This window comes from Daldinia caldariorum (assembly GCF_022478825.1).
Source record: "Daldinia caldariorum strain CBS 122874 unplaced genomic scaffold F4812scaffold_6, whole genome shotgun sequence".
In the NCBI taxonomy this organism is placed as follows: domain Eukaryota; kingdom Fungi; phylum Ascomycota; class Sordariomycetes; order Xylariales; family Hypoxylaceae; genus Daldinia; species Daldinia caldariorum.
This window is the reverse complement of record NW_025953042.1, coordinates 1,131,934-1,155,722: the sequence shown is the minus strand read 5'-3', so window position 1 is coordinate 1,155,722 and position 23,789 is coordinate 1,131,934. Positions and strand designations below refer to the sequence as shown.

General features: G+C 48.4%; 7 protein-coding genes across 7 annotated transcripts; 4 read left to right on the top strand and 3 right to left on the bottom strand.

The window, feature by feature from the left end:
* Positions 1 to 145: 145 nt before the first annotated feature.
* Positions 146 to 2,588, top strand: F4812DRAFT_425185 (eukaryotic translation initiation factor 3 subunit D). The gene is made up of 3 exons (XM_047933896.1): positions 146 to 530; positions 609 to 1,830; positions 1,903 to 2,588. Exons 1-3 carry the CDS (start codon positions 317 to 319, stop codon positions 2,186 to 2,188), a joined length of 1,722 nt encoding a protein of 573 aa, XP_047791232.1. The 5' UTR covers positions 146 to 316; the 3' UTR covers positions 2,189 to 2,588.
* Positions 2,564 to 4,295, top strand: F4812DRAFT_425184 (ribulose-phosphate 3-epimerase). The gene is made up of 3 exons (XM_047933895.1): positions 2,564 to 3,102; positions 3,307 to 3,679; positions 3,800 to 4,295. Exons 1-3 carry the CDS (start codon positions 2,987 to 2,989, stop codon positions 4,064 to 4,066), a joined length of 756 nt encoding a protein of 251 aa, XP_047791231.1. The 5' UTR covers positions 2,564 to 2,986; the 3' UTR covers positions 4,067 to 4,295.
* On the bottom strand, positions 4,288 to 6,523 carry F4812DRAFT_425180 (PLP-dependent transferase). The gene is made up of 5 exons (XM_047933894.1): positions 6,028 to 6,523; positions 5,843 to 5,976; positions 5,168 to 5,701; positions 4,658 to 5,047; positions 4,288 to 4,571 (listed from the first exon to the last, which is right to left on the bottom strand). Exons 1-5 carry the CDS (start codon positions 6,138 to 6,140, stop codon positions 4,513 to 4,515), a joined length of 1,230 nt encoding a protein of 409 aa, XP_047791230.1. The 5' UTR covers positions 6,141 to 6,523; the 3' UTR covers positions 4,288 to 4,512.
* A 1,921-nt stretch (positions 6,524 to 8,444) lies between these two features.
* Positions 8,445 to 11,151, top strand: F4812DRAFT_351472 (Oxoglutarate and iron-dependent oxygenase degradation C-term-domain-containing protein). Its single transcript, XM_047931736.1, has 3 exons — positions 8,445 to 8,463; positions 8,556 to 8,875; positions 8,977 to 11,151. Exons 2-3 carry the CDS (start codon positions 8,809 to 8,811, stop codon positions 11,010 to 11,012), a joined length of 2,103 nt encoding a protein of 700 aa, XP_047791229.1. The 5' UTR covers positions 8,445 to 8,463; positions 8,556 to 8,808; the 3' UTR covers positions 11,013 to 11,151.
* Positions 11,152 to 11,192: 41 nt separating this feature from the next.
* Positions 11,193 to 13,888, bottom strand: F4812DRAFT_425173 (Endopolyphosphatase). Its single transcript, XM_047933893.1, has one exon. It carries the CDS (start codon positions 13,507 to 13,509, stop codon positions 11,728 to 11,730), a length of 1,782 nt encoding a protein of 593 aa, XP_047791228.1. The 5' UTR covers positions 13,510 to 13,888; the 3' UTR covers positions 11,193 to 11,727.
* Positions 13,889 to 16,174: 2,286 nt separating this feature from the next.
* On the bottom strand, positions 16,175 to 16,950 carry F4812DRAFT_458436 (phosphoglycerate mutase-like protein; the record flags this gene model as incomplete). Its single annotated transcript, XM_047937364.1, has 3 exons — positions 16,175 to 16,516; positions 16,572 to 16,738; positions 16,905 to 16,950. 3 exons carry the CDS (start codon positions 16,948 to 16,950, stop codon positions 16,175 to 16,177), a joined length of 555 nt encoding a protein of 184 aa, XP_047791227.1.
* A 526-nt stretch (positions 16,951 to 17,476) lies between these two features.
* On the top strand, positions 17,477 to 19,142 carry F4812DRAFT_351405 (serine-threonine protein kinase 19-domain-containing protein). Its single transcript, XM_047931735.1, has one exon. It carries the CDS (start codon positions 17,599 to 17,601, stop codon positions 18,829 to 18,831), a length of 1,233 nt encoding a protein of 410 aa, XP_047791226.1. The 5' UTR covers positions 17,477 to 17,598; the 3' UTR covers positions 18,832 to 19,142.
* The last annotated feature ends 4,647 nt before the right edge of the window (positions 19,143 to 23,789 follow it).

Below are 23,789 nucleotides of genomic sequence, written 5' to 3'. Positions count from 1 at the left end.
CTAAGTTGATAGTGATACAGTGTCAATAATTTTCTAACTGTCCTTGTCTTAAAAAAGATAAAAAGAAGGTACGTACTGCACTAAACCAAGATCCGACGCTGTGCGACTGCCCCACACCCCACCAAAACTCTCTAATTTACTGCTAAAATATTCGCCTGCGGCCAAAATTTCGACAAGCCACGCCTTCGCGAAAAAAAAAGAAAAGAAAACCAACATCGAGGCCCCCTCACGAACAGCAATATTATTCCCCCGGGTATAAACAAACGAACACAAATAATAATAATAGGTCAAAATTATTGCTGAAGTTTATCCAAATATGGCAACCAACTCTTTGGCCGATCTCATTGCGGCCTTACCTGAGGGTGATGGATGGGGTCCTCCTCCGGTAACCGAGACTACCCTCAATGGCGTCCCCTATGCCCCTTTCTCCAAGGGTGACAAGCTAGGTCGCATGGCCGACTGGACGGCGGATAGCAAAGATGGAAGGGACGGACGCGGTGGTCGACAGCAGTATAACCGCAACTTTAGGGGTATGTAAAGCTACAATCAATCACGTCTTGTCTCGACAGCGATCAAGCCACCAGTAACTAATATTCAACCGGATACAGACCAGCAGATCTACGGTGCCGGTAGCGCCGCGCTCTTCACCGCTCCGGTTGCCGAGGATGAGAACACATTCTCCGTCGTTAGCAGAGAACCCACCAAGACCCGATACGGCCGGGGCGCAGTCTTTACGCGAGGCCGCGGACAACGAGGTGCCCGACAAGACACGAGGGGTGGCCGCGTGGCGCTCCAGCGCTCTGGGCGTACCGGCCAGCAAACCTACGGATACGACAGCCGCGGTGGTCGATCTAACGCGCCTCGTGGTCGCCGCTTTGGTTGGAAGGACTACGACAAGCCGACTCGCAACCGCGATGCCTCTATCAACATCAAGCCAGACTGGCAACTTCTAGAAGAGATTGACTTCAACAGGCTGGCTAAGCTAAACCTAGACGGTGACGAAGGTGAGGATATGGATAGCTATGGTTTCCTCTACTACTACGACCGATCCTTCGATAAGCAACCTGTTAAGGCTGCCGAGAAGAGGCTCATCCCTCTGGACCGTGCGGCTTACAATGTCACAACCTCTTCGGATCCCGTTATACAGGAGCTAGCCGAGAAGGACGAAGCCACTATCTTTGCTACCGACAGCATCTTATCTATGCTCATGTGTTCCACCCGCTCCGTCTACCCGTGGGATATTGTCATTGTAAAGCAAGGAAACAAGATTTTCCTCGATAAGCGTGACAACGCGGCGCTTGACATGGTGACCGTGAACGAGAACGCTGCCGACGCTCCCATGGAATCCTCCGACGGCAACAAGGATAGCATCAACCACCCAGCTGCTCTAGCCGAAGAGGCCACCTATATCAACCACAACTTCGCCAACCAGGTCGTGTTGGAGAACGAGTCTCAGAAGGTCGAGATGGCGCACGAAAACCCATTCTACAATGCCTCGGAGGAAACCGAGCCGCCCGCAAGCAAGGCTTACAAGTACCGCCGATTCGACCTCTCGACCAGCGAAGAGGATCCGATGTACCTAATCGTGCGAACCGAGCTCGATGCCGTCCAAAAGAACGCTATCAGCGGCGAGGACCAATTCGTAACTGTCAAGGCTCTCAACGAGTTCGACAGCAAGGCGCAAGGTAGCGGTGGTGCCTTGGACTGGAGAACCAAGCTGGTGAGCCAGCGTGGTGCTGTTGTCGCGACGGAGATGAAGAACAATAGTGTTAAGCTTGCACGATGGACGGTGCAGAGCATCCTGTCTAAGGCGGACGTCATGAAGCTTGGGTTAGTTCTTCCATGTTCTAATATTATCACTACCTAAGGTATGTTTTGCTGACGTCTTTTTTTTTTATCTAGCTTCGTCTCCCGTGCCAACCCCAAGTCGAACGACAAGCACGTAATCCTGGGCGTTATAGGCTGGAAGCCCAAGGACTTCGCCAACCAGATGAACCTGTCGCTCTCCAACGGCTGGGGTATCGTCCGCACCATCGCCGATATGTGTCTCAAGCGCGAGGACGGTAAGTTCGTGCTCGTCAAGGACCCCAACAAGTCGATCCTCCGACTATACGAGGTTCCGGCCGGCAGCCTCGACGACGAGGGCGAGGACGACACGGTTCCGGAAACCGTTGCTGAGGAAGAGTAAGGGTGTTGTTGTTAACGTCAACGGCTTGAACATGGGATACCTTAGGTAGGTAGGTACCTAGATTTAGATGGATGTGTGGTCTAGTAGTATTTTTACTAGCGGACTAATCAAGTCAAGTCACCCGAGTAGTTGGTCTTGAAAGTGAATCAGCCTCGAGGTGAATGCTGTTCTTAATATACTACTATTACATTGACTTGCGGCTTATTGGTATTTTTACTAATCCAGCTTCGGTGTGGTATTTCAATCGTGAGATGTACCTTGTATTATGACTTTGTGAGCTTTCCATATGAGTGAATATTCCACACCTACAGAATATTGTATGACAAGAGCTCGAACAGTAAGGTATGAGGTATAATACCTTAGGCTAGGTAGGAGGTAGGGTATGAGATTAGGGGCCGAGGGAGGTATGTATATACCCCACCTTTCCAACCCCCACCAGCGAAACTGCCCCGCCATCATTTCATTTCTTCCTGTGACGTCTTTTTTTTCTCCCCCGAACCCTTGTTTCACTCTCTTCACGCAAACATCCCTCACCTTAGTTGCCTACCTGCCTACCTGCCTATTATCAGACCAAGACCAGACATCCGGGTCCTTTCTTCTAGAAGCTCTAGGTACAAACCGACTACTCCTGATTCGCACATTACATACGCGACCTACCTTACCCTAGGTACCTACATACATAGGTTCGGTCCCTTGCTTAGCTTAGCGTAGCTATCTAGGTACCTACCTACCTAAGGTATATCCGAAAAGGAAAAGAAGACCAAAAAAAGAAAAAAGAAAAAAGAAAAACCCGCGATCATGCCGCCCAAGGCAATTATAGCGCCCTCCATCCTATCGGCCGACTTCGCCCAGCTCGGGGCCGAATGCGCGAGGACCATGGAGCAGGGCGCCGACTGGCTTCACGTCGATATCATGTACGTCCGTCCCAACTCTAAACATATCCCTGATCCCAACCTAAAGCCCGGCATCCCCCCTGGCGGGAAGGGGGGGACTTGGATACTTTTTAGCTATGTATCTATTTATAGAATTTGTTCGCGAGGACAGTAGAGTAGAGTAGAGTAAAGAGAAAAAAAGGCTTGCTAACGCGTGTCTGGCGCACGCGCCGCGCGAACGAACAGGGACGGACACTTCGTGCCGAACATAACCTTCGGGGCGCCGGTAGTAGCCAAGGTCCGGCGGCACGTCGAGCGGGCGGGGGAGCGGTTCGGGCGCGGGACGTTCGACTGCCACATGATGATCGCGGAGCCCAAGAAGTGGGTGCGGGAGTTCCAGAAGGCCGGGTGCGACCTGTACTGCTTCCACTACGAGGCCGCCTTCTCCAGCGACGCCGAGACCCCCGACGGCAAATCCGACCGCGCGACTAACCCCAGGGACCTCATCCGCTATATCCACGACTGCGGCCTGCTCGCCGGCATCGCCCTGAAACCGGCTACCGGCGTCGACGTCCTGACTGAGGTGCTGGAGAGCGAGGATCCGAAGGAGCGTCCGGATGTGCGTAACCTAACCCATACTTATTTCCTTTTCCCCCCACCCCCTTTTTTTCTTCTATGATTTGGTTTCAAAGTAACGGGCCATATATAACTAACCCGCGCGCGCGTGCGTACAACGTAGATGGTCCTCGTCATGACGGTCGAGCCCGGCTTCGGCGGCCAGAAGTTCATGGCCTCGGAGCTGCCCAAGGTGCAAGCCCTGCGCCAGAAGTACCCGGACCTGAACATCGAGGTCGACGGCGGCCTGGGGCCCGGCACCATCGACCAGGCCGCCGACGCGGGCGCCAACGTCATCGTCGCGGGGAGCGCCGTGTACGGGGCCAAGGACCCCGCCGAAGTCATCTCGCTGCTGAGGACGAGCGTCGATTCGAGGTCGGGAAGGCTGTGAGGTCAGGTGGAGGGATAGAGTTGGGGTTGGGGTCGAAGTTGAGGTGGGGTGGGATTTACATATGAGGTAGCGATGGATGTATGTATCTAGCATGCGAGTTTACTTGGTGCGGCTTGGTAGTTGGGTAGTTGAGAGTGGGAGGGATGTTGGTTGGTTCCCGGGGATAGAAAGTATATAAACGCAAAAGAAAAAAATGAGCATAAGTAAATACACTTAGGTTTCAGTATTACACCTCGATTTGTTGGAACTTGGGGTAGTTGCGTTCTTTATTGTTCGTAGAGATACCTTTGATCTACCCGACAAGGGGCTCGAGTATGGCTACCTGCATAACGGTCTACATTCCAAACACGCCATGGCCGATAAAGCAAGTACCTAACCACACCTAGGAGGTAGCTATCACTGCACAAAGACGACCGAGATAACTTATCTCGCGCAAAACCCGCTAGTTAAGACGTTTTCGATACCACCCGGTCCAGCGCCTCCACGAACCCCTTTATCTCGTCCACTACAACACAACGCATTGCAATCATTAGTCTTGGAAAACTTCACGACCTAACCTAGGTACCTAGGTAGCTTTCATCAGGTACTTACGGGTGTTATAATGCGCCATGCTAACCCTAACAACCCCACTCGGGCCCAAGCCCAGGAAATCATGCACCAAGCCGTTGGAATAAAAAGCGCCCCAGCGCAGGCCGTAGTTAGTCGTGCGCTCGAGGGTCTCGACCAGCTCGCGGGAGTCGTGGCCCGAGACGACGAAACTCACGGTCGGGAGGCGCATTTGACTATCTGCGGAGGGGGAGCCGAAGATGGTGAAGAGGGAGGGGCGGGAGGTTAAATACGTGAGAAGGTGCGTCTGGAGTTGCGATTCGTGGTCGCGGATGCTGGGCCAGAGATTGGTTTTATCGTCGGAGGAGGAGGAGGGAGTGCCGATGTACTCGACGACGGCGGAGATGGATTGGACGAGTTCGTAGCACCCGCTTCCTGGGTTGGTGTTAGTACTAAATATATGGGAATACCTAGGGGTAGTTATTTATAAGGTATATAGAGAGTAAAAAGGGGGAGGGGGGGTTCAGCTTGTCAACTCATCCTCCCCTCACATACCGAGACTAATCTTATTCTCAAGCGTAACATCTGGATTAAAAAAGTGACCTAGGGTACGCATCTGCTTTTGCGCCCTTCGACTGCCGTACAGCATCGCGATATGCGGGCCGTACACCTTATACCACGAGAGAACATAAAAATCCACACCCAGATCCTTCACGTCGACCGGCCTATGCGGGGCGTACGCGACGCCGTCGACGCACAGGAGCGCGTCGGGGACGGCGGTATGCACGACGTCCGCGATGGCTTTGACATCGTGGATCGTGCCCAACACGTTGCTCGCGTGCGTGCACGTCACCAGCCGCGTCTTGGGCGAGAGCAGGCCCTTCAGTTCGGAGGCGAACAGTACCGGGTTCGCGGAGCGGGTCGTGGGGGTCCACCACTTGAGCACGAGGTTCCGCCGGGCGGCGAGTTCTTTCCACGGCGAGATGTTCGCTTCGTGGTCGATGGACGAGACGATGATCTCGTCGCCCTCGTCGAATTCGAATGTGAGAGATAAGTTCCGCAAAAGCTGGGTGGCTGAGGGGCCAAATGCTGATATACGTACCTCATGTTAGTAACTACTAGGACACACATCTAGATACACACATTCCCATACTCTATTCTATAGGTATAAGGCGTATGCGTGTATACATGAGGACGTATGAGAGAAGAAAGCGAAACAGATAATCCTACCAATCTCGTCCTTCTCAGCATTTAGGAACTTGGCCCCAGCGCTCATGCCGCTATCGTATCGAGAGCTCGAGGCCTTGCTGGCCTTATAGCCGCCTCCAAACTGGACATTGCTCTTGATGAGGTAGTCACTTATACTAGTAGCTAATTAGAATGTGGGATGTTTCTTCTGTTTCTTTTGTACTCACGCTTCGACGACGGTGCCTAGCGTTTGGCTTCCACCGGCATTATCTAGGAAGACCTGGTCTTCTTTTAGGGCAGGGAACTTGGCTCTATCGGCTTCGACGTCGAAGGTAGCCATTTTTGTATACCTACCTAGGTACTTAATATATCTCCTATTTTCGTCGAGTTTCGTCTCGTCGGATCTAGATGTACCTGCCTCCTTTGCTTATTCTAGCTGGTTGATTTTAAAGACAGCTGGTATCTTTATTCTTTATAGTTCAAGGTCTCTCCTAGGCTTAGTCGTCTTGAACGACACAAATCAACTTTGTACTTTGTAAGTCCCTTCCAGCTTCCAGGTACCGAACCCAATGACCTGGAACTTAAGCGCTATAAAGTTTAGCTCTGACTTATGACGTTGGATGCGGGGCGTGCCGCGAAGGCGCTATGCGATCTACTTATACTATTTCTGGTATTTTAACACCCACTAACTTGGAAGCACTTACCGTACGAATTTGTAAAAGGTTGTATAGAAAAGAGCTAGCCTGGTGACTAACAAACACCTACCACAATGCGCTCTACTATGTATTTCCCATTCGACTTCCCCACTCAAACCGTTGGATTCTTTCTCCACATATTGGGGTAGCATGGCTTAGGCCTATACATAGTATAACTAGTTGATTTATAAACCTTAAACACTCGTGCATTGCGTGCCCTGGTGATCGAAAGGGCCAGTGCTATACGCAAGCAGTATTTAATAATAGTCATATCTTTCTCCCGGCGCTTCGTGGGTTTACACCGGCCTCGTGAAGACTGTATCTCGAGCCATGAGTGGATGTTGTATATACAATGTAGGCGCTTGCAAGCGGCAAGGAGCAGTGGCACAGTTATGCAAGTCATACCACGGGAAACGACCAACTAGACAGATATAACTATAGTATTGTGCCTCGTTACTTTCGATGTGCTCATGGAAGGCAGTTTGGGAGGGTCCCCTTCAGTCGAATGCATGTAGTACCTAAGACCGAGTCGTATACCCCCCTTTTCCCTTCACGTAACTCAGATAGTAATATACTAGTAAGTCGCACACTCAGGCAAGATATATCGGAATGTTAGGTAATTCTCCTTCCTTATTAACATCGTTCTCTCTGAGCTACAGGCGGCTAAGTGTTTTTAGCATTAACTGCAAACTCAGAAGGACCCGGGAAACCCCCCAACGATCCAACCATGCCATTCGTCTGGAGAGGGTTACTCTCCGCTGTCATGATCCAGGAATGGAAATAGTATGTCTTGTCGACTTATGGGACACCCCACTGGCTGAGAAATGCTTAGGATATGCATATCTGATATGTGATAGAATGATGAAGTAAAGTCGTATGGGTCAAGGTATGATACACATCTTGGAGGACGATCAAATCGATATCTGTACGGAGAGAAAATGTTATTTTAAGATGCATCGCTTTTATTTCAAGGTCGAAGATGAGTTTATTCTAGACGGTTCGTATATGGCAATGCTTCTCTTTGGACGGGCTTGACTCGGTGTGAGAGTCAACAAAAATGTTAGAATACCCATTGGGTATCTATGGGGCAACTCAAACGGAATTGGTGGAATTCTTCTACGATATAGCAGTCTCTGACCGGTATCAATTACAATTTGGTCCTGCGTACAGCATTTCTAATAGGAGAGTCTAGTTGCCGTGGGAGCAATAAGTCGACGGTAGGCAACATGAGTCGTCGACTCTACTCCAAGTGGTATTGTAAAGTCGAGTATATCGATCAAAAGAGAAGAAGAGGAAGCAAATAAATAGAATGAAAAGACATATCGATCACGATAGGGGAAGAACGATAAGAGCGGCATCGCTAAACGAACCGAAGTATATTAGGACCGTGGTTGGATGCGACTTGGGCAACCATAAGAGAGAGTTATAGTAGAGATGCCGCCCTCGGAACGCCTCCTGGCGTGATCCCGTTCCACACGAATAAGCCCTTTCCGCAGGAGCCCGTATCGATATAACACCAAGTTGGAACCCCGATTTATAGAGGATTGCCGGACATGACGGCTTAACCGCCAATTAGGGACCCCACCCTGGAGGCTTTGGAAAGGGGGGCGGGGGAAGGTGTTGAGCACGCATAGTGCATGATATATATATACATAATTTTGGTTGCATCTGTTCATGTATAATGAGACAAGAGACGAGATCCTGTACGTCGGGATGGATAGGCGCTTAAACTATCATGCAGCCAGATCAGTTATTTTTACTTGGTATTCTTAAGCCATTGGTGCTGAATAGTGAACAATATTGAAGTAGTGCAGAAGCCATAGCGGTAAGACAAAAATAGAGAGAGGAGTTATACATGGTTATACATAGTAGTGAAATAAGGGAATAGGAGGGCGGGAGAGTAAAAAATACCTACCTATACGAGGGGCAGTTTGAATAGCGGCATGAGTGGATCACTTCTAGGCTTAGGTAAACAATTTAGACTACCCAGCAGCCCAGCTACCCTACAAGTTTAAGCTCCACTGTGGATCGAGCGGTCAAGATCGCGCTAACTTTGATAGATAAAACTTAGATGGAGCGGCAGAGCGGGTCCCTTTTTTTTGCTGGTGTTGCTCCAGTTTCTTTTTTTTCTGCCGCTACTATTCCGCATTGAAAAGTGCGAGGTACTGATCATCAGTCGATCAGAAAGAATCCCGAAGTTTTATTTCTTATATTCATATTCCCGGTAGCTTTCCTATTCTTCAGCTTCAAATATTTCCAAACTTTACAATTGACTAGTTTCAATTAATATCAACCTAATTGGGATTATATAAAATGAAGCGCAAAGCCCAATCGCAACTTGTAGGTAACAAACCTGCCAAAAAGAAGTCCAAGAAGACTGGTAAGTTCGCCCAACCTGGCAGATGATACCTATCGTATCGTACGATCTGTTGGAAATTTGTAAAATTTTCGCAACAGGCAAAAGACTGACTGTCACTGCAGCACTGAGCGATGAGGAAGCTAGGAAAAGATTCAGGAAAGGGCTATTCGACAAAGACGTCTTAGACAAATACACCCAAGGATATGCCAAATCCACACCCTACAAACACAGCGTTATCCACGAGCTGATCGACGACACCTTACTACGATCCGTTCGCGAGGAGATCAAAGAGAATGTCTCCTTTACCCCTAAGGAGACTGACATCTACAAGATCCATCAGTCTGGTGATCTTGCGAATCTCGACGGCTTAGACGACGAGGCCCTAGCCCGGCTCCCTTCGTTGCTTGCTCTCAGAGACGCAATATACTCGCAGGCCTTCCGAGACTATGTCGCGCACATTACTGGATGTGGCCCCTTGAGCGGTAGGAAGACAGACATGGCTATTAACGTCTATACCCCGGGGTGCTATCTTCTATGTCACGACGACGTCATTGGCAGTCGCAAAGTCAGCTACATCCTCTATCTGACCGATCCTGACATTCCCTGGAAGCCCGAATGGGGTGGCGCACTGAGGCTCTTCCCCGTACAGACGATCAAGGGTAAAGATGGCGAGGTTGCGAAAACACCTGCGCCGGACGTCAGCAAGGTCATTCCTCCTGCTTGGAACCAGCTGAGTTTCTTCGCTGTCCAACCCGGCGAGAGTTTCCACGACGTCGAAGAGGTATACCATGCCGCATCCAAAGAGCAACTCCAGAAAGAGGGGGGAAGGGTCCGCATGGCCATCAGCGGCTGGTTTCACATCCCTCAGGTTGGAGAGCCCGGATACGTTGAGGGCGCTGAGGAGAAGCTAGCTAAGAACAGTGGTTTGATGCAATTGCAAGGAAACCCGGACCAATACGACTTGCCTCAATTGAAACCAGTCCCGGTCGAACAACCCCAGTCGAGCTCTCAAGAGGAATTCAACGAGGCCGACTTGGAGTTTTTACTCAAGTACATGGCTCCGACGTACCTTACCCCTGATACCCTCGAGCAAATTTCAGAACAGTTCGACGAGGAATCTAGCATCACGCTACCCAACCTCCTTGGCAAGAAATTCGCCAAGAGATTACGGGATTACGTCGCCGCTCAGGACAGCGCACCTCTACCAGAAGACGCTACGGAGATTGAGAAGGGGGCTTGGCGGGTAGCGAAGCCGCCCCATAAGCATCGATACCTATATCTTCAAGCCGACAGCGCTTCCACCAACAAGAAGAACGGAAAGTCGAAAAAGGACGACTCGCCTATAAGAGAGCTCCTAGAGGAGTTTCTCCCAAGTCCTCAGTTCCGTCGTTGGCTGCAGATCGCGACGGACTCCGTGATCGAGAGCCACAACTTCGTCGCCAGGCGCTTCAGACGCGGCAAGGACTACACGCTCGCTACGGGACACGAGGGCAAGCCTCGCCTCGAGCTATCCTTAGGCATCACGCCGACGAGCGGATGGGGAGACGAAGACGAAGAAGACGACGCCGAAGACGCTACCGCCGAAGAGAACGGCGAAGGTGCTGAAGACGCCAAGACCAACGGCAAGGGCAAAGGTAAAGCGAAAGCCAAGTCCGACGCCCCGAAGAAGAATAAGAGCGGCAAAAAGGGACCCGAGCCCGAAGAGGAAAAAGAAGAAGAAGAAGAAGAGGTAGAAGTCGGTGGCCACGAGGTATACATGGCGGGCGACGACGACGCGGCGAACGAGGACGCGGCGGTGTACAAGTCGAGCGGAGACGACGACAACATCCTGTTCTTCCAGGCTCCCGCGTGGAACAAGATGTCCCTCGTCCTGCGCGACAGCGGCGTGCTCAAGTTCGTCAAGTACGTCAGTCGAAAGGCTCCGGGGGATAGGTGGGATATTACCGGTACGTTTGAGGTTGAGGAGCGGGATGATGATGAGGAGGAGGGGGATGAGGGAGAGGGAGAGGACGAGGAAGAAGACGAAGAGGAGGGAGAGGGAAGTGGGGAAGGAGAAGATGGGGGAAAAGGGGGTAAGGCTGAAGGGACGGGCATCTTGGATGATACGGAAGAAGAGTGGAATGGCTTTTCTCCGTCCGAGGATAGCGATTCCGATTAAGTTGGCCAGCCGGTTTGCTAGCTGTCTGGTCATCCATCATACCAACGAACAGTTGAAGGGCTAAGGTTAATTTCACCTAAAACGCATATAAACCATCCATAGCATAGCACCGTCTCGAGACGTTTAATCTAGGAGATAGGCCAGGAGATACCAGGAATGATAATGACGATTGATGATAATCCTTGGGTGATAACCTGAATTCAACGCTGTCTAAGCGATATATAATAATAATAATATCCTCGCCCTAGCTGAGGAGACGCAACGCTGTCTAAGAGAAATGACTTGTTTGCCTGCTCGAGGTCCTTCCCCTCCTCAAACTCTCCACGCCAATATGCCTAATCAAATTCAGTCCAGTCCAGCCCAATTCCAAGTCTTGAATTCATCCAAGGTGCATAGATATATAAAAATGCCATGCCATGTCATATACCAGATATTCATCATAATCATCATCGTCATCCCATCTCCCTCATGCCAAAAAAGCGTAATCCAACCCAAACCAACAAATCCAGCTATGCTAGCCTACCTATATATCGGTAAACTCCCATGCGCCATTCCATGCCCAACCCAAGCTCCCTAAACTAACGATACGATGTCATGTAAACATGGGTATGATAGATGCAGGCAATCATCATGACCAAACCCAAACCCAGACCCAAACCCGCTCTAGGTAACTAACTACAAGGCTAAAAAAAAGGAAAAAAAGGACGATGGTTCGTTAAAGATCCCTCAGCTCGTCTATACCCTTCGTGCTGACGAACGCGTGTCGGAGGAAGTGCAGCCACACCTTTGTGTCTTTCCTCTTCTTGTGGCCTTTGCCGTGCTTCTTCTTCTTCCCCTTCCCCTTCTTCTTGTTCTTCTTCTCTACTTCGACCTCTTCCTCCCCCTCCTCATTGTCATTGTCATCCTCGTCTGATTCTAATTCTAATTCTGATCCCGAGTCTTCCACTTCGCTATCTTCTTCAGCTTCATACTCGCCATCACCAGCGCTATCGTCATCGTCGTCGTCATTATAATTACCCTCGGGATCCTGCTCAGCAACAACAAGCCCCTTGGCATCATCACCATCGCCCGAAGTCTGCCCGATCCTATGCGCGAGTCGCAGCAAGCTCCTGACCGTCAGGTCCTTGAGCTTGTAGATCTTGTCGTCGAAGGTCGTGTATTCCACTTCGAAGGCGAACTGCCTCGGCTTGGGCTTCGCGTGCTTCGGTTTCTTGTCCCGGTGTTTGCCCGAGTTCCAGCTCCAAGACGACACCCCGTCGTCTCCGCCTCCACCCCCCTGCTCCTCTTCCTCTTCTGTGATGTCGTTGTTGATATACGTCAGGTTCGCGTAGTACTGGGTAAATCCTTTAAGAGTTAAAGGCTGGGGGAAATATGCCGGGCCCGGTGGTGTTCCCTTAGCTGGCGGTTCCGGGATGGGGACTTCAGGACCCTTTGGATTCTCGGCATCCTTGTTCCCCTTGCCTTTCTTATTTTTCTTCTTTTCGGTTTCCCGGCTTGGTTCCTCGCGAAGTTCTAGTTCGCGCCATTCCGAGTCGGGAGGAGAGGAAGAACCTTGCGCATTCAAGGTGCGCATCGTATCTACCCATGTCGGGGTATCTTCCAGGCCAGTTATATTGTATTCGAAAACACGGAGACTTGGGAAGTAGTTCGGGACGATGCTGGGGCTGATGAGGGTCAATTGATATCGCTCCGCAAAAGGACCGCCTAATTTGGCTTTCCCGCCCTTCTTGCCTTTCTTGCCCTTATTCTTCTTATTTTTGTTCTTCTTCTTTTTCCCTTCAGATTCTTCAAGGTCCTGGTCTTTAACCGGGTCTGGCAATTTGGACCAATCCTCTCGCAATTCTACAAGATAATCTTTACTCGATTTTATCGAGATATCGTCTTCTATCGTCTCGCGGGTATTCGCTTGTTGAAAAGACTCACTTCCGATATAGGAATAGTCGATGTCCTCGGTGTCTTGAAGTAGGAAATGATCTATGTTCATATGTCCGTATAGAGAACCAACAATAACGTCGCGATATTGCTGCAACCAAAGAGTGTACTTCTGCCAACATGTTTCATCCCATAGTTGCTTGCCGGAAGTCCTAGCAGGCGGGACATGGCCTATAAGAATAGCCTTCATCCCGCGGTCTCGCATGAACTGCAATTGGACTCGTAACCAGTCAAAGTGCTTGTATCCAGGTTCGCTTGGATGCGCACAGTCGTCAACCCCCGCGTTGCGATCGAAAAAGTAAATGGTATTAAGACTAAAGACGGCAAGCTTGTCGGGGATAACCTCAACATAAAACCAGCCACCGTACTCAAATGAGTGCCGCTGCGCTTCGGGAATGAAGTCCTGCCAAACATTGGTATAAGTCTTTAGAATCTTATTTGGCCCTGGCAATAATATGTTGTGCGGGTATATATCGTTGTTGCCGAAAGTCGGGACTACTGGGACTACGAGCCCCTTGTTATCCGAAAATGTGGTGACAAAAGCATCAGCAATTTTCTGGTTCATGGCTAAAATTTCCTTGTTATGGCGGGGTATTTCCTCATCGCTATCATGGCGGGCTGAGTCGCCGGTCCAAACCACAAAATCAATTTCGTCTTTTAAGTTGGCGGCAACCCAATTGAGGGTCGCGTCGACCAATTCTAACGGGGAATCGCAATCAGAAGTTTCTGCGCCGTAAAACCCAGCCGGGCCGTGGCCTCGGTGACATGCGATATTCTCTTCCGTGGATGTATGAGCTTTGTAGTATTCGTCTGGATGTAGATCTGCGCAAGGTAATGAGACATTAATGTCCTATCTTAATGGGGGGGAGCTGCTTTGGAGATGATGGGGAATGTAGTATGGGATTTTGAGAAGTGTATTGTCTTATTACCATACCTGTAATATGGAGAAATCTGCCGTGCAACTTGCGCTGCGACGTAGGCTGCCCGCTGTCGTAGCTTGCCTGTTGCAGTACGTATTGAGGCCCGGTAGTTGGAGCGCCTATGACGAAAGTCGCCAATAGGCTGGAAATCCCCCATAACCAGGTTACCTTCTTCATCGCCATCCTGGACCGTTTACGATGCTCCAAGAGCTATAGAGGGCAAGGCAAAATGAAGAAGAAAGATGGCATAGATAGGTGATAGTCACTCTAGGTAGCTTATAGGTTTGACAAGTTGAAGAGAAAGGGATATTATATTTAATGTTGCCGTGTTCAATGTTTTAAGAATTCCGTCATTACTCGCCGTAGTTTCGAGAAGCGTACCAAATGATCGTCGGCGCATGCAAAAACAGGGCTAGCTGGGGCCGCTCAGGGGATCCAATAAAACGGGCTGACTGGCTGTAAAAAAAGATTGCTAAAGAACCTTTTCTGACCAAAGATTCGGTGGCCAAGTGGGTAAAACGGAATGATGGTAAGTCTCGAAGAGGTAGTCTAGATACTACGTTCTGACTCTTAAGTGAAGTTATTGTTCGTTTTTTTTTTGTTAGTGAAGAAGAAGAAGAAAAACAGGAATCATGACATTATTCGGTAAGATTCCCCAACATCGTCTTCCTGGTAGTCCCTTTAAAACCCTAGGACAAGCGGAAGCAGCTAGTTAGCTCATGGGGTTCTTAAATTAGTTATTAGCGATAGTTAGTTTTCCTATCCACGAGGCTGAAAACTGACAATAGGCGACGAATCATAGCTCCGGATTCCGCACGTGTAAGAAGTTAATCGTGGAGAGACGAGCTTGAATAAGTGAGACATCGTGGGACATAACAACCTAGGCGCCACAAATATGGCCACTATACGGGCACACGACAGTGATCAGCTTTCCACACTTGCCTAAATAGCATGCACTCCCCGCTCTCGACCGTCTCGGCCCCAGGGTTTGTTAAAGATCACTTGCGCTGGGGTTGAACTGCAGGAAGCCATCACGAAGCGTCAGGTGGAGATAGCAAGGGGGGGAGCCGACGGTGATGGAAGGGAAAGATCCTTCGGTCAATCTGCCGCTCTACTTTTCATTACTACTGTTCTCATGTTCGTCAGAACGCAACCAACAACCAAGTGCCAAGTGCCTAAATAGCCATCAAGGTTGTTGTTTATGGGAAAGTGAATGGCATAGAGATTCGGTGGTTTTCTTTGGTTCGAGATTTCTTAGTCGTTCCTTCAAAGCTAAATGACGTCAGGCTCACCACACCAAAGTAATATTATGGGCATTGGGCAATTCCGTAAAGTCGTAAAGTGCCCGACTGAAGTATGTGACTAATAAGTCACATTCATATCGATGGGCTTATTTATTGCCCATCTTTAAAATCGCATCTAGAATGCTTATCGAGAATTTTAGGTTGGTAGTAACCGGAAGGTCGGAATCATGTAGAACAATGAAAAGGGATTGTTTTGTTGAACAAGAGAGTTGCATACATAAAATTTCAAGTCTGTATGGACGTATTGATGCTACCTGTACCTAGGTAGGTTAGGTACTCAAGTACGTACAAGTGTTGGAATTGGGATATGTGCAGAGCACTCCCAAATTTGACCAATGATAATCCCTTAACATTCTTAAGGGTCTTTTGATCGACTTAGCATTAGGGCCTGTTACGTAAGAAGCAAGGGTCACGTAACCAATTTTCTGTGAGGGATGAATTTTTACTCGTTTTCTTCTTTTTTCATACATTCATCAGCACAGCCGATTCTATGATTTGCTCAGAGACGAATAATCTTCACCGTCTTCAAGGCTGAGTCTAGTGCGAGAATATGACATGCCGTTCGTTTGAGGGAATACGATATTTGCCAAACATCGGATTCCTATGGTAATCCTCGGCGACATTACGATTTGCAGTCTGCTGGCTGCATTTCTTAACAGTCTCTTGCGTCTCTTGCGTTTCATTCGATTCTCTATTGGGCGACACGTGTCATCGGATACGGCGTTTCGCTTCATCAAATGCACGCAAAGTCGGTTGGATTATATTGTGTCTGCTTCATACTACTAGCTCTGTGACCATACCCAATTAATGATTTTGAGTAATAAGTCGTCTCTTATTGCAGAAAATCATTGTCGTCCCTCAGGCCAGGCCCCTACTTATAATACGCTGCAACTAGTCATTCCTCCGAGCGAGGGGAACATCTGTTTCTCCCCCTTGCAATAAATACCATTGATTCGCACCCTAATGTCTTCGACTTGTCTTATAACCCTTGTGGAATCAGGAGACTCTATGCTTGATCAAAGACATATCTGTCGATCTCGTTGAGTTTTAGGTCATCCTCTTCTTTGACAAGTTCATATGTTCTATACTCTACATTTTCATATTTCGGCCCATTGATGAGTCTCCTTAAGAACCCCGAGTGCGTGACAACGATGATGCACTTTTCGGGCCGTTCAAAGAGCCATTGTTTGGCAAATGATGCCCTCCTCTTGAAGGCCTCTTCTGAGTTTTCGTATAGACCGGTCTTCTGCGGATAGACTGGGTCTAAAGTCGAAAAATCGAAGTCGGGCCATTCATGCTTGATCACTTCGGGATCATCACCAATGTCACAAGGTTTATCTGTGGTTTCCTGCATATGATTAGCATCCGAGCGGACAGGTTTTTCAATGACGCGCTATGCATACCTGCCATTCCGCACGAACTTCGGTAGGGACTCCACGGTTTCGAAGCCACTGTAGGCCGCATTGCACCGTCTGCAACGTCCTTCTTAAGGGGCTCACAACTATGCGGCACTGTTCCGGGGCAAAGTCGAAACTCGACTCGAGTTTTTCTGCGAGAGCTTTGCATTGTTCTATACCCTTTTCAGTCAGGACTGGATCCGGTAGCTCCCATTCGTGTGTCTATCATGTTAGGCCCCTATTATTCCACAGCCAAATTGATTGGGGATGACTTATCAGCAATATCTATATAATCTGTTAGAAGTTGCTTCAAAGGTAGAGTACGAGGTAAATACTTACTGTGTAGAGCTTCGCCGTGGCGTATTAGAATGATAAGTGGTGCCATCTCGAATAAAGCAACCGACTGTGTAGGTAGGTACCTATGTTTTAGGCAAAGGGATGGAGCAAAAAACAGACCGGGAGTTCCTTGGTATGCTCTTCGGATCGCTGCATATTATATACCTTCTACACTGGATGCAAATGAGTCACAATATAGATATCCGACACCCTTTTGTTGTTTTCCAGCATCAGACAAACTTATATCTTGTAGCCTTAAAAACAAGAGACAGACTATTAAGTGAAGCAGTTTGACTTGTGAGGAGCAGACTTTTTGAAGCTTCATAATGTCACGGTTTCGTTATTCATAAAAAGCCGAATCCGGATTAGCGTAAACGATGAACCCCTTTCGGCTGGCTTTGTTACAAGTTATTGCAACCAATCACACTTGTTCTCATCGGAGATACCGCCACAGACCAAGAGTTCCACATAATACTAGAATCTCATTCGTTGAGATAGATGAGGTCCATGTACCTACATCATAGTGTAGCTGCCTACTGCCTAGTTATTACATATATCTTCGAGCCGCATATCTTTGCCACATATCTTTGAGCCAAGGTTAAACTCACCTAACCATCTAACCATTATATCATAACCGTAGATCGATCTTTTTCTAGAGGGGGGCATTTGACATTCCTCATGATTTGTTCTGCTAGAAATGAGTTTGAGGTCGATCTTAGGCGGCTCCGGCCGGGTTAAGAAGTCTTCTAAGAAGCCCAGCATAAAACGGTCTTCGTCTTCATCTTCGTCTTCGCCATCCGCATGGACTTCTTCGCTGCCTCGTCGCAAACCTGTACCCAAACGTGGGAAATCGTTAGCAGAAGATGAAGATGGTGTGGACGATTTCTTTAATGATAAACTCGATGACTATGGTCTTGTCAAAGCCCTAGCGACCGATTTGAATTTGCGCGACGTTCCTCAAGCCATCTTGTATATCCGCAGCCATATGTTCTCCCCCATGCCCGAACAAGCCGCTGGAATGAACTCTACCAGGATCGCGGAAGTCCTCAACTATCGGAAACGCCTACCTCCGGTCGTCACCGTGCCGCATATACAAGCCCTACTCTCTTCGCCAAGCGCGGTAGAGCGGGAAATCGCAGAGCTCGCGCGCAGTGGATTTCTCCGCAAAGTCGTCGTTCCTGGGAGGGGAGACATAGGCGAGACTGTGATACTCGCCGCAGACTTTGAACAGCTGGTGAAGGACTCCACGATATTGGATAAGGATGTCAAAGATAGCCTGGCTAGGCTTCTAAAAGAGAATCCGGGGGTTCAAGCACTTGGGCCGAATGCGCTTCGTGCGCCAGAGGTAGATCAACTTATCAGGGCCGGGTTTCTTATAGCAAACAACACTGGTGCAACGCACTATGGCTCTGCGTCCCATAATACGAACCTGTATTCGCGACCGGAGGACAAGGTAACACTTACATCCCTCGATATTATCTCAAAACAACCAACCGGCTCGCTTGGCGCCGTAGGGGGTGAGGGTGTAGTCCATAAGGCTGGCGGGAATGGCGGTGGCTTACTTGGCGCATCTCGGCTCGACGCCACCGGCACCGAGCTCCGACTTGCCGTGCCTGGAAACGGCACATTCCTAAAGCTTCTGTCCTCTGCGCTCGAACACCTCGTCTCCCTGCTAGGCAAGTCGCGGTTCCGCGAAGCACCTGAGACTGTGCTTAGGGAGCGGTGGAACGGCGGGATCGCCAAAGAAGAAGCGCACTACGCGGCTAGGCGCTCGCGGGGAGAGTTCGCGAGTATCTTACCTGGACAGACCAGAAAGTGGAGGCAGTTCTACGGGCTTTCGTTCGACTGGATCTTGCAGGAGGCGGTCGGGTCTGGCCTGGTCGAGGTTTTCGACACCCGAAGCGTCGGCCGCGGGATACGTGCCCTATGAGGTCTTGCGCGACACGCCCCTCCCATACCTACCGGATGAAATCGCCACCCCTCGCCGGCCAACTGTTTTGGGCACACGCCCGTTCATACAACACTGCCTAGAGTAACCAAACCTATCTGGGGTTCGATACGGCACGATCGGATCCGGTAGTATATATTTTGATGCAAGAGAGAAACATCATACGATTGGGGCGACGATGGAGTTTCCAGGTCGGTTTGCTTGACTTAGCGCTTGCCCAGGCACACAAAGAAAACGCAAGGTTTCAATCATGGCGTTCTAGAGTTGAAACCCCCACAAACCCGGTCATTTAGTGGATGAAGCCGCCAATGCAAAAATGAACAGCGCCACGACACTGCCAGAACTAACGCTATGATCAGACGGGGTATGAGCATTTGGATGAGATGGTATACATTGACTAGAAACCCGCGAGCAGAATATGTGAAACAGTAAAGGCTGAAACGTAACGGCGGCCCCGGTATCAGATTGATTCGCGGGATCCCCGGTAGATCAGAAGAGTTGTGTTGTGATCACTCCCAAGCATCAACGGTGATCTGGAGGGCCACACCCGAAATAAGAACGCTTACACTTACATACCTAGTAGATAGAACACGATCAACTGGGATGATCAGGTGGCGCTCAGAGAGCGATCAACTGGCATGCATTAAGTACATATTTAACATACAAGATACATGCATGAAGCAGTCAGTCAGTCGGTCACATTTTCTGACACGCCTATATCTTGCATCTGCAGAACAAGAAACGATAAATCAAACGCGACATAGCCAGATTCCCGGGAACAAACCAAAAAAGAAAAACACTAAACAAGGCCATGAGACTCTCCGAGCAGGGCGAACGATCAATCCCTGTATGCTGGTGCGTAGTGTGTGTACATACGCACATACGTATTGAGGGACAATCTAGACAAGGACCCTTCGGAAGATTCCATGATCCACGCGCCTAGCATATATGCAAGCTCTTTATGCGTTCTCTCTCTCTCTCTCTCTCTCTCTCTCTCAGAAGTTGAAACGGCTGTACGACGCGACTGGTAGCAGCCTCATATACACGGTAGTAAGGTATATGATATACCCTTACCTCTATCGCTGATACAATAGGGGTCTAGAGGCAAGACTGGGGCGGCCCGTATCCTCGGATGCGTTAACTACCTATAATACAATGGATATGATTAATTATCTAGGTACTTACCTAACTTACCTACCTATCTCTTGCTTACCTAGTACTTCGTAATTAGAAATAGATTATATCATCCCTATTATCTCCACGCTTTGTAAAGAAGTAAAGAAAACATCGAGAAAAAAAAAAGTCAGCGTCGGTCTTTTATTTTTAGCTTAACTGCCCTAAAAGGCGATTATCAACGAGATGATGGCATTGCAGATCAGTGGCATGATTCCTATTGTAAAATGCATACCAGGTACCTACCCTACCTAAGGTTAGGTAGGTTAGGTAGGTAGTCGTATATAGTAGTACATACGACGTTAGAATCGACCAGTATTTTTCACATGCCGCTCATACCTAGGTATGCATTATATAAAAAACTTGGATAAACCCCTATCATTATGAAACCCGCCTGGGCAGATAGGCTATATATTAGGACGAAGATAATTTTTAACTCATTTCATAAGGGAAGGGGTCTTATCCAACACTGCTTATTAGGTACCTTAGGTAAGCATATAAGCCTAGGTGTAAATGTATTTTGCAAGTTTAATAATAATAAATGGTATAATACGGATAAACGAACCCTTAGCAATAACCCACCCCAATGGACTAACATAACCATATGCAATCTAAATGGAGTTTTCGCTTTGACGATAGGAATTTTCCGTCATTGGGGGACCCAGGTTCATAATTCGTTTTTTATACCCCCATTCCTCTCGGTTGATGAGCCATAAAGGCAGTATTCGGTATGTTATTTCTGTATTGTATGTGTGTAGATTAGAGAACGGGAGTAAAGAAAGAAAGCCCAGTATTTTTTTCCGAAAAGAAAAATTCCCCTGACGGTTGGTTCCCGAAAATACTTGGCTCTCGGTTGGTTGCGCAATGAGCTAGCTGCGCATCTCAACCGCATAATAAGGCTTCGTTACCATAGTAGTTGGAGGAGCGGGATGATGAAAATGCTCGTGCTTTTACAGGCGGAGACCGCAGCGCGTAATTCCAATATCACAGATTAGAGCGTGCTAATATTGCGTCGCTGCACAGACTGTCAGATTTAATCACGTACATATCTCCATGGTATGAAAATGTGGTACGTAAAAGTGGGATGAAGTGCATAGGCGGAGCCCCTTGTACGGTATAGTCCATGCAACCTATTCCTTTACAGAGTAATGAAAGTTGAGCGATCAGCACATTAGAGCACATAGAGTGCTTACACGATGCGCGGGCACAGACCCAAAAAATCTTACCGAAGCGATCAGCTGCGAAGCGATAGCATGGGTGGCTAAATTCCGAAATTACCATCATTATCGGTTGTTTCGACGCATATTGAATCATTGAAGATCTCAAACCAATGAGCCAATGTTATGTACGATAAGTACCACATGGCTGAGCTGTGATGAGAAAAACTAGTGAATGCGCGTAAAAAGGACCCCTGAGCTCAGATTAACGGTTGATCGTGGGGGAGGCACAGATGGACACTTAAAAGCTTTTTTGCCCAAATGATTTCTCCCCACTTTGCCATTCGCCGTCATACTTTAGTAGAATTTCTCTCGAAACCAACTGAGGCTTAGACGGTCTTAGAGATTTGTAGTAGTCTGTCAATAGTCTCTCTCATGCTGCGTACCTACCTGCTAGAGGTAGGAAAAAAGAGGTAGAAAAAAACGGCAGTTCGAGGTCGGCAGCTGTGCCTGCGTAGGTGAAGTTCCATTGCATCTGCAACTGTAACTCCCGCTCTTGCAGGAGGTCCAAATATCGTACCTAGGCGGGTATGTAGCCTGTTTGGGTCAACGAATACAATGCCTATTACTGATCCGCAACAAAGCATGAATGCAAGTAACTCACATACGCACAAAATAGCGGATCATGGGGAAGGAACCGTCAACGACTTGGGAATGGGGGATAAGCGTATTTCGATGAGATATGTAACGTTTATGAAGGAAAAAAAAAACCAAAAAAAAAACCTGATCTCTTACGATTGCTAACATCCAAAGTACCGAAGGCATTGTCCAAAGGGGAAACTATTCCGCCAGTAATTGGCGTAGCCAGGGGTCCGATATAGCCCTGTTAGCCCGGCAGAAAGGTTTGGCAGCTCTCTCGTGGAAGACACGTTCAATTGACGATTCTCGACGAGTGGTAGCCCTACCAACTAGCGCACCTCTCTGATATGATAATAAAGGGGGTTCGACCAAGGTGCTAAGTCAAGAAGTCTGAGAATTGTAATTTGTGGCATTTTAGCAGATGTTTGTCCTGCCCTGTAACTTGTAAGAGAAGGGAGAAGAAAAGCAATGCCAATAGTGGCGTTAATGGTTTCCAATTGTCTTTGATTCTAGAGCTAAGCAGCTCGCGCCAGCCACAACCGAGAGACCGTTTTTTTGCTCGGAATTGCCACGAGCAAGTAAGACATGAATGTAAATGTGCGTAGGAATCGCGCAAGCTGACGAGATTTCAGAGCCAAAGAACTGTGAATGGAGGCGAAAGAAGATCACCTAAACTCGAGCCTGTTGGATATTTCAATACGCGGAAGCTGTGTACTATGTACTTTCTCTTCGAATAGAAGACGAAGCCTCTATCACAGACGACAGGGGGGGCCTTGTCGGCGAAAAGCGTGCTTGTCCAATCCCTGGATCTGGAGACCATACTTGGAGAATGGCCCGTGATTGTGCAAACCCCTACAGGCAATCTTGGCTCTAATTTGCATCTGAAGTACTGTATTGGTCCAGGTTGTATCAGGGGTTGGTTAATGAGGGAAAGGATGAAAATACTAGTTGTACATCCTAGGCCGTCATTTGGTTGCTGTAGCCTGTAGCCCTGTGATACCTAATAGACAACAATTGTTCGTTCTCCTTTTTTCGTCTCGAGTCGTGCTGCATCATGGGAGGGAAATTCCTCGTGGTCGTGGTCAAAGAAGAGAAGGAAGAAGTAAGTTGAAGGTTAGCCGCGTTAAATATTGCGGATTACTTACATTATGTATGTATCTTAAGTAGGCACAAAGGTAGTAGATACCTAGTGGAAGTACAATGCCTAGCTTGACTTTTAAGGTTGTCTAGTACATGTACTTGAGCACAGAGCTTGGCAATTGCATAGAGGTACTGAATGTAAGCAGCTTCGACCTTGATGTACACCGACAGGTTAGGTATAATATGTGCAACTTAAATATTACAAGGTACTTGCCTACCCTAGAGTTGAGCTTCTGGCTTTGCCATCCTCTTTCTCATCCCACCCGAACCCGCGCCAAACCTAAAGCAGCCCAACCGTTAAAAGCCTTGACCACTTTTCAAGGTTGGTAACTTCCATAGAGACGGCAGGACGGATGGGAGCATTGAGAGAAAGCACTTTCCACAAGTTACAACCTATCTCGTTCCTCCTCTCCGCTGGGAGTTCGCGAACCTTAGCTTCCAAACTTTTGCGAATACTCTTTTGAGAGCGTTCATTGTTCTGCTTGAGGTAGCTTCTTTCGTTTTAATTCACGTACTTACCGAACGTACTTGCTTAATTTTGTAACCTTGGATACCTCTCTCTTTTTATTTTGATTTTTATTTTTTACTTTATTTTCTCACATACCCCAAAATCTACTTCTGCGATACCTACCTGGACACACCTGGACACACGATCTTTTGCTTTTTCTTTCTTTTTTTTTCATCTTGCCCTCAAAATAGAAACGACTACGCGGTGTCTCTGAGAACTCGGTGTCTCGGCTCTATCATACCATAAGGTCCTCAATCAAGAAAACTAGATTACACAGCAAGCCGCGACAAAAGTACCAACCACCGATCTAGTCTCATTTGTTC

What these genes read in the sequence shown, in the direction of transcription:
- F4812DRAFT_351405 (XM_047931735.1), top strand. Translation starts at nt 17,599, where the DNA reads ATGAGTTTGAGGTCGATCTTAGGCGGCTCCGGCCGGGTTAAGAAGTCT.
- F4812DRAFT_425180 (XM_047933894.1), bottom strand. Translation starts at nt 6,140, where the DNA reads ATGGCTACCTTCGACGTCGAAGCCGATAGAGCCAAGTTCCCTGCCCTA. An exon ending in CTAGGCACCGTCGTCGAAGC is followed by an intron (nt 5,977 to 6,027) that starts GTGAGTACAAAA and finishes ATTAGCTACTAG; the next exon opens with TATAAGTGACTACCTCATCA. An exon ending in CATGGCGCATTATAACACCC is followed by an intron (nt 4,572 to 4,657) that starts GTAAGTACCTGA and finishes GTTGTGTTGTAG; the next exon opens with TGGACGAGATAAAGGGGTTC.
- F4812DRAFT_351472 (XM_047931736.1), top strand. Translation starts at nt 8,809, where the DNA reads ATGAAGCGCAAAGCCCAATCGCAACTTGTAGGTAACAAACCTGCCAAA. An exon ending in AAAGAAGTCCAAGAAGACTG is followed by an intron (nt 8,876 to 8,976) that starts GTAAGTTCGCCC and finishes CTGTCACTGCAG; the next exon opens with CACTGAGCGATGAGGAAGCT.
- F4812DRAFT_425173 (XM_047933893.1), bottom strand. Translation starts at nt 13,509, where the DNA reads ATGAACCAGAAAATTGCTGATGCTTTTGTCACCACATTTTCGGATAAC.
- F4812DRAFT_425185 (XM_047933896.1), top strand. Translation starts at nt 317, where the DNA reads ATGGCAACCAACTCTTTGGCCGATCTCATTGCGGCCTTACCTGAGGGT. An exon ending in GTATAACCGCAACTTTAGGG is followed by an intron (nt 531 to 608) that starts GTATGTAAAGCT and finishes AACCGGATACAG; the next exon opens with ACCAGCAGATCTACGGTGCC. An exon ending in GCGGACGTCATGAAGCTTGG is followed by an intron (nt 1,831 to 1,902) that starts GTTAGTTCTTCC and finishes TTTTTTATCTAG; the next exon opens with CTTCGTCTCCCGTGCCAACC.
- F4812DRAFT_425184 (XM_047933895.1), top strand. Translation starts at nt 2,987, where the DNA reads ATGCCGCCCAAGGCAATTATAGCGCCCTCCATCCTATCGGCCGACTTC. An exon ending in TGGCTTCACGTCGATATCAT is followed by an intron (nt 3,103 to 3,306) that starts GTACGTCCGTCC and finishes GCGAACGAACAG; the next exon opens with GGACGGACACTTCGTGCCGA. An exon ending in ATCCGAAGGAGCGTCCGGAT is followed by an intron (nt 3,680 to 3,799) that starts GTGCGTAACCTA and finishes CGTACAACGTAG; the next exon opens with ATGGTCCTCGTCATGACGGT.